Here is a 13,015-nt window from a genome sequence, read left to right as displayed (position 1 = left end):
TAATATCTATAAGGAAACTGAGACTTCTTAATGATTCGCACCTGACCCTGCTGACGCTCTCTGGGAGGTGAGGAGTCTCCCCTTAGAAAATGGACCATTTACCCAGCAGAGCAGCCTCAGTGTTCCCTCAGCAGAGTTCCCTACTGTCACTGTTATTACTTAATTTTCATGTTGGTTTAGTTCCTTGTGATTGTTGTTCCTTTTCTGATTACCGTTACTACGTTAGTTTCACTGTCACCAGCCAGTCCCATGTTTGAGGCATCATGCTTCGTGATCAGGATGATACAATTCAAGTCACTTCTCTAAAAATTGCGTCTGTGGAAAAGTTAATTTGTTGGGACGTATAAGTGAAGTAGAAATTTCTAGTCTGGCGGAACAAACGTAAACACAAAGAAGGAATGGCTTCTTACTCACACTTATGCAGCCCATTTTCCTGTCTTGTGAGAGGGTGGAGATACCTTGGCTCATTGTGATAAAAATGTCCAGGTGCCTCTTTCTGTTTGCACACTGCCAAACCTGGTGACAGCTGGCTGGCAGTCATGGTGCAAATCTGAAACTTGACTTTTCCTCCGTTTACAATTTTATAGCCATATTTTGCATATATTTTAATTTTTAAAATGAGACAACATGCTGGATTCTACTAGTTTAATAAAATATCACCTTGAGATGATTACTTTAAAATATACAATGACATTTTTAGGCCACCTGTATATAATTTAATACTTTTTTATGTGCCTGTGGTATTTGGAGGCTACTTTTTGTTTTTGTTTGTGTGATTCTTTCTTTCCTTTTTTTAAAATGAGAAAAATTAAAGTCCATAGAGTTTATAACTTTTTTAAGGTCACACAATGATTTGGTGCCAGCTCCTCAAATGAAGTCCAAGCCATTTTTAATCTTGCTCTTATCTTACTCATGTCTACCGCTGCTTTTGGTAATCAATGACATAAAAAGATTTCACATAATTTCTAAAATGCGTGTATATATGTGTCTATATCAATATCATGTTTAATTGTATGAGACATATCAGGCATTCACATATGTATATCAGTTAGATATATGTTTATGTAGCTACATGTGTATAACCTTTTTCATTGCTGGTTTTATTTAGAATTACTTTCTTTGTGTTCTTTCACTTTCACTTGAATTAAATATTTTAAATTGTTTTTTACCACTTAGTATGGATTGACTTCCTCCCCCTCCCTTTCTCCTCCCTCCCTTCTTCCCACCCTCCCCCCTTCCTTTTTTCTTTCCTCCTTTTCTTTCTTCCTTCCCTTTCTAAAATTTATTCAAAATTTAAATATTGACTTATTTTTGTACTGATGCTTCTAGCCACCCACAATTCTTTTTGAATATCTGTCTCAATTATTTGCAGGTTCTAGTTGAATAGCTCATTTGATTGAACATATTTCTATTCTTAATGGGGAATTAATAGAGAAAATATGCTCAGGGCAAACAAGCATTAAAGTTATGTCTATTTTAGGATAGGAGTATTAATATCCTAAATGAATTAGTGTCCTCACTAGCCTTTGTGGCCTTGCCCTTGAGTTGTATCTTGAATGGCAGTTCAGCAACCCTTGCTACCATTTGCAACTTCAAAGTAATTAACTGCTCTTTCAGCCTGGCTACAAAAATGCCTTAGGATGTGCTATAAAAGGCCCATTTCATGTCTTGCTTCAAGGAATCGCCTAATGAAATAAACTGATGTTAAATCATTATGAGTTGAGTCAGAACTATTTAAAAAATAAAAAGCTATCACAAAATTGTAGTTTATAGACAATAGGAACTATATTTTAGTAAATTACGCAAAATTTGTCGTCTCCCAAATAAAATTCATCCTTTAGTGTATTATTTTTGACTCAGTCTAATGAGATTTCCCAGCTATTTTAGAATGTCAGTATGACTTATTGCACCTTGAATACAGAAAAGAACAAAGACACCCCATCCCTACCAAGGGAACTCATGTTGCTGGTGTTTTAGTCAGTCTAGAGATCACCTGGTATCATCTCAGGGTCCAAGGTCAGATGGTAAAGCTGCCCTGAGGTCCCATTCAGCAGGAAACATGGCTGTGATCAATTGGCTGTGTCTGCCATGGAGCAGACAGAAGTTGTAGCATACAAGCCAGCATATGCCAGCCAATAATAGAACATAGCAGGCTTTATTTCCCATGCTTTCATATGAGTTAAATAAGGAGTTGAAAACAGAAACACACCACCAAAAAGGTACAAACCACCTGCAGAAACACTGTTGAAAAAAATCACTGGATCTTACTTTTTTCTCAGATGGAGATTCATTAAGATAGAAATATATTATTTTGTACAATTATCCCCTTTCTTAATATCATGTGTGCTGCCACTCACAGTGACATTGGCGTATGGAATGCCTCCATTTGCTGCCTAGAGAGCCATTCAAATAGCACCTCAATAATATGCTGGGAATACTATTTAAAACTAGACTGTATAGATAGTATGTCTCCCTTCTCACACAATGACCTGGAAAAAGAGTCGGTCTCAGGTTTTAAACAATGAGAGACTTTGTTGGGTTGTAAAGAGTGTTTCCTATCGATTGCTTAGAGTTTTATCAAGCTGGCATAGCTGGTGCTTTGCTTCAGAGCTTTTTTATCTATTCACTGCTTTAATAAGACTCGTTACTACAAGTTCCCTGAACAGCAGCAGTGGTGGACTTTATTATCCAGACTGCTCACTTCTCCTGAAGCTAAATGAGTCCATTGTGATAGTTTCTTGGGAAATGAGTCCTGCTGGATATGCATTTATGATGAGATAAAGTATAATTTCAGCCATGTTTTTAAAGTGATGATATCTTTGGAATATAAATATAAGGAAACTGAATTTAATGATATAAATAACTAGAACCTTTGATGATTTCAAAGACATTCTCAATAAGGAGTTTGACAATAGAGTGCCTCCTAGAGTTTAAGTACTACCACTTGAGAGAGCTTTAACAAATTACTTTTAGTGGGGGAAAAACAGAAAATCCTTTGATGTCTGTGTAGCTGTCTGAGAAAAATGAGTGGTGTCCTGAAACAAATTGGGAGTATACCTACTTGAGCCAGCTTAGGCTTTAAAGATGGGTTATTTTACAAATTTGAACATGTGAAAACCTTTATCCTACTAAAGGCTTTTTCCTAATAACCTAAATAAAACTGTTCTCATCAATTCATTCCAGAAATGTCTTCAATATTTTAATAATTGATGTGCTTTTAACTCTTTTAAAAACCAAAGGCCAGAGTGTCTGAAAGCTCGCTCCTGGGTTTGCCTTTCAGAACCCCCTGTTCCCATTGCCCCACCTCAGCTGGCTTCCGTGGGAGCAACCTACCTGTGGATACAACTCAATGCCAACTCCATCAACGGGGATGGGCCCATTGTCGCCCGAGAGGTGGAATACTGCACAGCAAGTGGGAGCTGGAATGACCGCCAACCAGTGGATTCAACAAGTTACAAGATTGGCCACCTCGACCCGGATACAGAGTATGAGATCAGTGTGCTCCTCACCCGGCCAGGGGAGGGTGGCACTGGATCTCCTGGGCCAGCACTCAGAACAAGAACAAAGTGTGCAGGTGAGTGTGGGAACCCTGGGACTAGTTACGTTGTGCTTCTGGGTGTTGACGTGCAGCATTGGTGTTTATCAGGTGGCTAACGAGCTTCCCCAGCGCTGTCAGCATCCTGTATAGGAACAAATAATTCCCTTCACCTATGAACAGTAGCCCACTAGCCTATGGACTTTGGGACCTCAAGACTTGGTATCTCTGGGCGTCTTCCATCCTTTTTTTTCTCTTCTATTATGTATTTATACTTTCCTATGAGTATCACATAGTTCAAGTAGGAATTATCCCTGAAGTTGACAGAAACCGTCTACTTTAATGATGGCTGCTTGTAGGTCAGATCCTCTCATCCCGGTCTCTTTGTTTTATGTTCACAGTTAATGTGCTTGTAGCCTGGAGGAGCTTTGGAATAATAGATTCCATCTTAGAGATAGCTTCAAAGCTGTTTTTATTGATGGATATTTAATGGAGGGGCTGCTTGCCAATGACATAGGACCCATTTGTAACATAAGCCAGGGTGATTTGTGGGCTGCATGCAGCCTTTAAGTTTAGATTATAAAGTTGTAATTGACTGACTGAACCCTCTCTGCAGCTTAAATGAAAGTAGGGTTGGAGAACTGTCGAGTCTTGTCAAAACCGAAACTTAAAGGTAATTCCCATTAGAGGGTTTAGTGTTGTTTCTCTGTGGCTACATTCTGGTCGGAAGTAGAGAGAGATGATATATTAGGATACTGAAGTGTTCTTTTCTCATTTAAATGAAGAATCCCTATGTTGAATTGTAAGTTGAGGTGAGGAGAGTCCGTAATTTTTTATAGAGTTAATTGGTTCTTCAGACAGCATTATTTAAGAAGACACATATCAAAATGTTCCGTTTCTTTTTTAAGTTTTAAAAGTACTCAGTACAGTCTGGCCCTGGCTAGTAAGAGAAATGATTATACCTTAACAGTTGTAGATGTTTCATTTTTTTCTTCATGATTTGGAGTATACTGTTTCTGCAAGTTCAAAACTCATGGAAAAATTCTGTTCTGTTTTGCTTTTTCTGAAAAAAGGTTTTCGTTAGAAAAGGGAACAAGTACCTTCTCCTGTTTTAGTCGGCTTGTGTCCCTATCCCAGATGCACTTCCGCATACTCATACCACCCTCAGTGCAGTCTCTGGAATAAGAGCTGTTCGGACTGCTGAGCCCAACAGCCCTGACTGGCGGTTCCAAGGAGAAAGGAGTTTGATAACCCTTTCTCGTCCTCACTTCTGTAAACCATGTCCATTTCCTCTCTCCCTTTAGTTGAATAAATTTCCCTTCCTTTTTATGAAACAATTTCTTATATTCTCTTGTCATCTGTTGTAATGCAAACAATAGCTATGGAGAAAACTGCATTTCATTTTACAATATAGGAATTGCTTTCAAATCTGTAATTTACTTCGTAACTGCCTTGTGAATTCTCCAGGGCAGATACTGTGATCCCCTTATTACGGGCAGCGAAGGAAGCCCACGTTGTCTCTGCCCTTCTCTAAGCATGCTCTGTAAGCTATACGCTTAATGTTATTACACTGCAGTGCTGTTTTGAGTAATCCTGTTTGGGGTGTGCCAATATATAGTCTCTCTCTGTCTCCAAAAGAAGGTTAGAATTCCATTGTCTAGACTGGAGACAGAATGCAATCTGTTTCATTCTAGTCACTAACAATCCCACCTACTTTATGTTTCTAGATCTGTTCTTTTTTACATATTTTGTCTTTTCTCTTGGTTTGCTGCCTGTACATTTCAGCTATTGACACAATTACTATATACATTTCCTCTGAATACAATGCGAGCATTTCTGTTTTCAGGAAGCCTCTTTGTTACTACTGCATGCTATAAAAATATATAAATCTCAAAGAGACAGTGCACCTTTTTTATTAGCTTGACAGTCCTTTTTCAAAAAACTGAAAGCAATTTTGAATTGATATTTGCATATCAACACTGTCTGAAAGTATTAAGCCTCAGTTAAGCAAGGACACCTAATGATAAAGCATGCTTTTCCTCTTACCATTTGCAACCTGCGGTTGACACTTGTTCCTGGCGTGTCATGCACTGGCATTGAACTTTTTTGAAATCACTAGTTGAACAAGTCGATATTAGGAAATAGAAGTATGTTACGTGAGAGCCAAAGCTAGAAGTAAGAGAGGGAGGTATGGTAGGTGGGTGAGGAAAGTGAAGTCAAATGAGACTTTTTACTATACGAAGAAATACAGTTTCACCCTTTCTTGACCTGAGGCTTTTGAGAAAATCTGAAGATAAGACGGGTGACTGCTGTTGGTGAGCAGTGGGACATTGTGGAAAGCAGGCTGAGTTACAAGGAAGAAGACAGTTGGTGCAAACTATAGACTGAAAAATTTAACAGTGGCCCCAGACTATTACTCAGGTCGTGCGTGAGGACTTAGGGTTCATCCAGAGCAAGTCATAGGTCTCATAACCTGGGGGTGCGGGGGGAGGAGGGATCTAAGCATTCTGCCAAGTAGATGGAAAATGTCATGGGCCAGGCTTGAGCAGTGGCTTCATCTATTAGTGTGATATGTAGTAACAATAATTGTACATTCATCCACTGTGGTTTAAAAAGCCAAGAGTACTGCTAGTATGGAATTACAGTATTAAATTTAGCAGCAGCACATACAAAAAAGAGATTGAAGACGTGGCCTTACTGAATGTAAATCTACAATATGATCCATATGGTATTAATTACTCTATAATACTATTGCTCCCCCCCCTACAATCTAATATAATCCTGGGTTGCTTTAAGAAGGCAAACTGGCTATGTTGAAGGAGGTGATAGTCTTACTCTACCACTGCTAGTTAGCCTTGCTATAACTATTATATTTATTTCTGTTCCTGCATTTTAAGAGAAAGAGCACAAAAGCGACTGTGCTCCAGAGCTCTGGAACCTCGCTCAACCAGTGAGGAATGATGGAGAAGAATATAATGTCAGGGCAAATTTGTCAAAAGCTGATTCAGGAATAGGGAGTTCCCGATGGCTTATGCATTCCAGCAGAACCTGCCAGCGTAGGAGGTGGTTTCTATGCTCAGAAGAGGATTGAACTGGTTGGCCCTGATCTCCTCAACATGAAGTTTCTATGATTCATGTGTCATTCTGTTTCTGATGAGATGATCCATCGTATATTTCTTGAAAGTCTTTGAGTTTCACTTTTATGTTATCCTTGTCCAAATACTCCATAATCGTGCGTTATCAAGTCCTGCTTTGCAGGCCATTGGAGGTCTGATGACATTTACAAAAATCTGAGCTAAAAGGGAAAAAATAGTGAGTTTTTAATACTGCTAAATAGGTTAAATTTTTGAGGATGACTCTTATTCTGAGACGTCCTGCTAAAATATCCCTTTTATAAAATGACAATGCTGGAGAATACTAGAGCCAGAGTCAGCAGTTGAGAACACAGGCCCTGGGACCAGGCTGCTCAGATGAGGTCTGCCTCTACCCGGAACTGTATATGTGACCTGGGAAAACTGTGCACCTTCTCTGGACCTCTGTTGCCTTATCTGTAAAATGGGTGAAAATAATAATGTGCATCTCGTAGTGTGGCTGTGCAACTTTAATGGGCTAATTTGAATATGGTGCCTAGAAGAGAACCTTACATATAGCAATGGTCAAAAATTAACTACCATGTAAAAAAAAAATTAAATTCTTTTAACATTTCCAATCAAAAGAATTAGATGTTGGCAACCTGATTTCATTACCCTAGGTGTTTTAGAAATATTACTTGTCTGGTAAATTGAAAATCTAGGGACCACTGTTTTATAAATAATATGGGCTCATAGGATTCCCTGCAATTCAGCATTGCATTCATGACAGACATCACTCTCTCCTTTCTTTTATTAAATCTGTCTCTTTTGGACAAGCTCTCTTTTCATATCTGTGCTGCACCAGTGAGACCTGTCCTATCATGTTTTGGTGACATCATGACAATGTATTTTGCTTTTTGCATTAAAATGGCAAGGTCACTATTTATTGTCCTTCTCCATGCAATGGAATTGATTTTCATGTGTGGCTTGTAGACGCAATCTCATTACCTGCTCAAATTTCTTTCAAAAATTGTATTGCAGCACACTTCCAGAGTTCTTGCTTTCTATGCTTCTGAAAATTTTCAAATACGTGCACAAGCTCTCCTCATGTGATCTTGATCAAATCACTTAGCTTCTCTGGTTCCATTCCTCATCTCTAAATAAGGGGAGTGATACCTGTTCTGTGTATATCAGAGGTGTTTTTGAAGATCAGATTAGATATTACCTGTGAAAGTTATTTTACAAATGATAAAAATTTTCTGCCTATATGGGATTTTTTTTTAATTATTATAGTCAAGAGCTAGTTTCAAGATTTAAACACATATCCAGTTATTTTCCAATGTTGCAGTTCAGCTATAGTTGGGTACCCTCAGAGAGTTGAAATTACTTCAGTATCCAGTTAAGCAAAATGAAATTTAGTTTATATTTTCTATTATAGCTTATATTCTTATAATTATGTGCAGCCTGTATATCACAAGCCATTAAGTGGTAGCTACTTGTAAAAGAGAAACTGGTGATGCTATTAGATTAATTTTCACAGCGGACTTTTTATGTGTTTTATTTTGGGATATTGCTTTTTATGTATCCTAGTTATTGTTTAACTGTGGTTAAGTGGCTTGCTAATAACTGGCCCCAGGAGTTAAAGAAGGATGATGACAAACTAATGACTTAACGATTAAGATTGATGAGAATGAAAAAAGCTGAACTGAAATGTTTTCTTTAGAATTAATAACAACTAAAAACTCTTTGAAAAAAAGAGTGATTGCACTTTTAAAAACTTTATTCATAAAATATTTATTGAGCACCCATATTTGCAAGGTTCTGTCCCAGGCCCTGACGGTATAACAAGATCCTGCATTCAGAACTGATAAATTTGGGAGTCTTGGAGGGAGAAAATGTACCGGAAATAAATAAATATGTATACACGCGTATATAATATGATAAATGCTATGAAGAAAAATAAACAGAGAGTGGATAGGCAGGAGATTTTTTATAAGATTATTTTTAAAATTTTTAATTGTGGTAAAATAACATAACATAAAATTTAGCATCTTAACTATTTTCTAAGTATACAGTTCAATAATGTTAAGTACATTCAGCCAATTTCTAGAACATTTTTATCTTGCAAAACTGAAACTCCATACCCATACTACTTCCCTATAGCCCCTTCCCTGGGCTCTTTCAACAACACTGTACTTTCTGTATCTGAATTTAACTGCGCTAGATACCACATATAAGTGGAATCATACAGATTTTTTCCTTATGTATCTAGCTTATTCTAGTTAGCATTATGTCCTCAAGGTTCACTCATATTATACCATGTGTGATTGCGTATTTTCAATTACTCTGATAATTGTATTGCATATACTTAGCTTATGTGAGTCTTTGTAAACTATTTTGAGACTTTAAGCATGCATTTGGGCTTGCAACTAAATTAATAATTCTCAGAGCTTAAAAAATGCTCCATCTTTATGAGTTATGGAAGTCTTGCCTATGGAAGCAGGTAGTTCTGTTGTGTTTCCAGAGTCAAAGTACAAATAAGTACTTAGCAGTACTATATCAGAGTGGTAGAGCCATTTTATCAACAGTCAGCTTTTATGTGTGTCAAGAACAAAGAGTGATATAAGAAATTAGAGATATTTTAAAAAAAAGTATGTACCGTTCTTTTAAATTAGTAAGAATGAGTGAATACCTATTTGCATAGAGGTGTATATTTGTTTTATATATGCCTAGTTAGTACCTCTTACATAACTAATATAAACTTTGATTATGTGTGACGTTGAAATTCATTATTGTTTTACTCAGTTGCTTTGATAACATGCAGTTATAGCCATTTTTAACTGTAGTGCTTGCAATGACACAAGATGCGGGACATATTTTTCATCTATTTCCTGTCACTCCACCTTCCAATGCTCTTTGGTCTGAGAGAGACTGTGTTTGTGCCAACCTATTGTGGTGGGCATTTTCATGTATCGCCTGTCCTCATCTCCATCGTGCTAGTTACACTGTTGCAGTGGAACAGATATATCTGTGTAGCTCTCTTGTATCCTGGTTACGCACTTTGATGAACACATACATCCATGAGCAAGGTCAGCAGCCCTTCAGGGCAGAGGCCCAGCGTCCCTGACCGTGGGAATGTTCTAACTACAGGGTTAAAGTTCTGCATTGTCTTTTATCATACACGCTGAGAACGACTCTCAGTATGTTTTGTGTGGTAGCACACTCTTCCCTGCCAGGTCCAGCCTAAACCTCATGAGATTTAGGTTATTATTGGTTTTGAAATATTAACTCACCATGTTTGCTATGTGACACTGGAGTGACTCGTCTTAAATACGCCTGAATGAGATTCACATGTGGGAAATGAGTAGTGAATAGGTTTCTTGGCAAGGAGGCCTTACCTGAAGCCCAAACTGCGTGATGCCATTCCACTGAAGGCCGTCCTGTGTCTGTTTATTTATTATTCTTAGTTTCCTTACAGGACAAAAAGAAACATTGTGGTTGGAATGAGGCTGATATGAAATTAAACCCTGCCAAAACTGGATTTGTTTTCTTCCTAAATCAAGGATAGCCAGATCTTTCTTTTCTGTGCAAAACTGCCGCCATCATTACAATATGTATTTAGATTTACATGGCTGACTCATAGGCACTTGGGGGCAGTTGGGAACCGATTTAAGATCTAACAGTGGCTGTTATTCAGAATGAATACAGGCCAAGAACCTCGTCGAATGGAACATAATTTATTTTTAATTTAAGTTTATTTACCGGAGGAAAAAATTAAAGTGTTCTAATTCTAAAACAGCTCTGCCAAAGGGCAACGTGTTTTTAATGCATTTCCAACACATTAAACCATTAAGAATCTTTTAAAATTATAAACATTAAAAGGGCATAAAAGGTATCTTCGCTATTAGACTGCAGATGTAGAGACATTTCATTGGGTAGCGTTGCATTTGGGCAGAGAGCAGGAACACAGTAGCAATGCAGCTCCGCTTTGATTACAATACATTCAGTTTTTTTCTTATAGATCTTCATGCCCCAGAGGCTTTGTAATCCCTGCACCTCAAATCCTGCTCCCTTTAAACACTGGGTCAGCATCCGCGCCTGAACCCCAAGGCCATGACAGTGGGAGGATAGGACAGAGGAATTCTGTGTGAGAGGTTTAGAAGTGCCTCTAAAAAGACCAGACAAATGGACATGGTTGCTTTTAGAGTCCTCCACTGACTCTTAGCTGCCATGATAGTTCTCAGAAGGGTGTCGAGCAGGCCCCTTGGCTCTGAAGAACCAGCGTACTGACAGGACTTCTTCCAGGACTCATTCTGAAGCCTTTGTAGGCCACTTTCTGTGTAGCTTTGAATAAGCTGAGGAGTTTGAAAAAAAATTAAGAGAAAGATCTGGAAATTATCAGTCAGTAACCCATGGCCTGGCCCAGCCGTGCCCCTGATGGGCCATTTAACACGGGAAAAAAAAAATCACAAAACATTTTTGGCCACATTTTGAATGTCTGTCAATTAGGGGCTTGAGCAAATTCCTTGTTCTAGTTCTCTGCTTCCATCAGTCTCTGTCAGAGGGGTTTTGCTGTCATAGAGAAACATCCGCGTTCCCGGGATGAGTCCCTTAGTGAGCACCAACTACAGTGGGTTGTGTGGTCCTGAGGCCACCGGAGGGCCTCGGGATGCCTCTGCTTCCCACAGCAATATCTTCTAGAAAAAGGACGACGCCTACTAAATCTTCTTTGTGCAAGTGTTAAAGATACCTTGGGTCACCTAAATATTTCCCCAAATCTCATGTATTTATCAAAAAAAGTATTGATAATGAAATTACTGGTTTTTATTAGAGCAAATACCTTAGTCCCTTATCAAATTTATGATGCAGTAGAGTTGTGTTTTATGTTCTCTGCATAAGCATTTACAATACACTGGGGTCCCCTGCATAAGCGACACGGGCTGCATACTTAGATTTTTGTATAGAACTTGGAGTGTGACTGAACATTCTAAATTATCATAGAAGTTTGTCATATCCAGAGACGGCAAATGTCCATTAGTTAACTTCTTTCATTTTAAAGCCTGACTGACTTGAGGTGAGCGCTGATTCTGACACTAATAGCGGGAGCCTACCTCAAAAAATTACATAACTGCCCTCAATCTAAGATTTCTAATAATTCTAGTCAGTTTTCTACCAATACTAGCACCTTCTTCATAGGGCTACTGGGTGAATTGCACGTGCTAATGCATGAAAAATGGTGAGTCGGACACTTTAGTCACCTGGTGCACCCTGAATTCAAAGTCGGCTTGCTAGCAGATTCTGATCAGTTTATAAAATTAATAAACTTGTTACAACTAGTGATACATACTAATATGGCGAAATCTCCCAATAGGACTGTTAAGCTGAGTAGCTTGGGTTTGGTTTGACACACATACACACATCAAGTTGCAGTTTGCCTTAAGTAAAACAAAAACTATATGTTCTCAAGCCAATGTCAAAAATGATTACATGTTCCCTAGAACCTACGAGAACATTGCCTTTTGACTCTTCTAAGTGTTGTCAGGATTGAAACTGGCATAGTAGCCTCGAATCACTGAAGGGTGGCAACGAGAGCATGCTGTGTCCACCTGTGAGATCTTGTTATTCTGTGGTAGCGCACGCATTACAACTCTTAGTGACTTTGACACTTTAACCCTTTAAAGAGTGGAGAGTACTGTTGCACACCCTAACACCTCTAAGTTTGCCCAGAACACACAAAGCTTGACAACCACAGTTTGATTTGAGCTGCAAGGCAGCCTACAGGGTATGACTGAGGTGCTTGGGGCGATGTCGTTCCCTTTGCTCATTTACCTACAGACCTGAGGCAGGTTGAGGATCTTTACTGAATGAGATTGCTGATGAGGTCCTGATGCTGTGGATCTAAGGAGCTGAAGTACACGGGTAAAGTCTTCCATTCTGAGGGCTGCTTGGGAGGCAGCCTTGTGTTCTGTGAGCCTGACTCAAGAGCAGAAAGAACCAGTTTCAGAATGGCCTTGGTCTTCAGAACATATTAGAAAAAGTTCACTCGCTCTTAACCAACCAGGTATGTTGTTTGTGCCTGGAAACTCAAGTACAGCATGTCCAAAACCAATTTCATGAATTGGGAAATAGATGGATTTTATCTTTGACCTCACACTTCCTGTGGGCTTCTACTCATTCTTCCTTAGCATGCTCAGATTCATTCTCTTATTAAACCTGCTCTCAGCTTATTTGTCCCCATTAATGTGGATGGGTGATTTCCCCTGTTTCCCCAAAAATAAGACCTAGCGAGACAGTCAGCTCTAATACATCTTTTGGAGCAAAAATTTATATAAGACCCGGTCTAATGTAATATAATATAGTATAGTATAATATAATTTAATATAATATGGGTCATATTAAATTTTGCTCC

The 13,015-nt window shown here is 38.6% G+C and overlaps 1 protein-coding gene across 11 annotated transcripts in view; it reads left to right on the top strand.

Annotated features, from left to right (window-relative positions):
* PTPRM (protein tyrosine phosphatase receptor type M) overlaps nt 1-13,015 on the top strand; it is a 799,491-nt gene that overhangs the window by 342,741 nt on the left and 443,735 nt on the right. For all 11 annotated transcript variants that reach the window (XM_033087233.1, XM_033087234.1, XM_033087225.1 and 8 more), the window contains exon 7: nt 3,281-3,574. In XM_033087233.1, the coding sequence (XP_032943124.1) occupies nt 3,281-3,574 (294 nt within the window). The remainder of the gene's footprint in view (nt 1-3,280; nt 3,575-13,015) is intronic.

This window comes from Rhinolophus ferrumequinum, chromosome 19, assembly GCF_004115265.2.
Source record: "Rhinolophus ferrumequinum isolate MPI-CBG mRhiFer1 chromosome 19, mRhiFer1_v1.p, whole genome shotgun sequence".
Classification (NCBI taxonomy): domain Eukaryota; kingdom Metazoa; phylum Chordata; class Mammalia; order Chiroptera; family Rhinolophidae; genus Rhinolophus; species Rhinolophus ferrumequinum.
The sequence above is the reverse complement of the archived record's forward strand: the minus strand, read 5'-3'. Positions and strand labels throughout refer to the sequence as shown.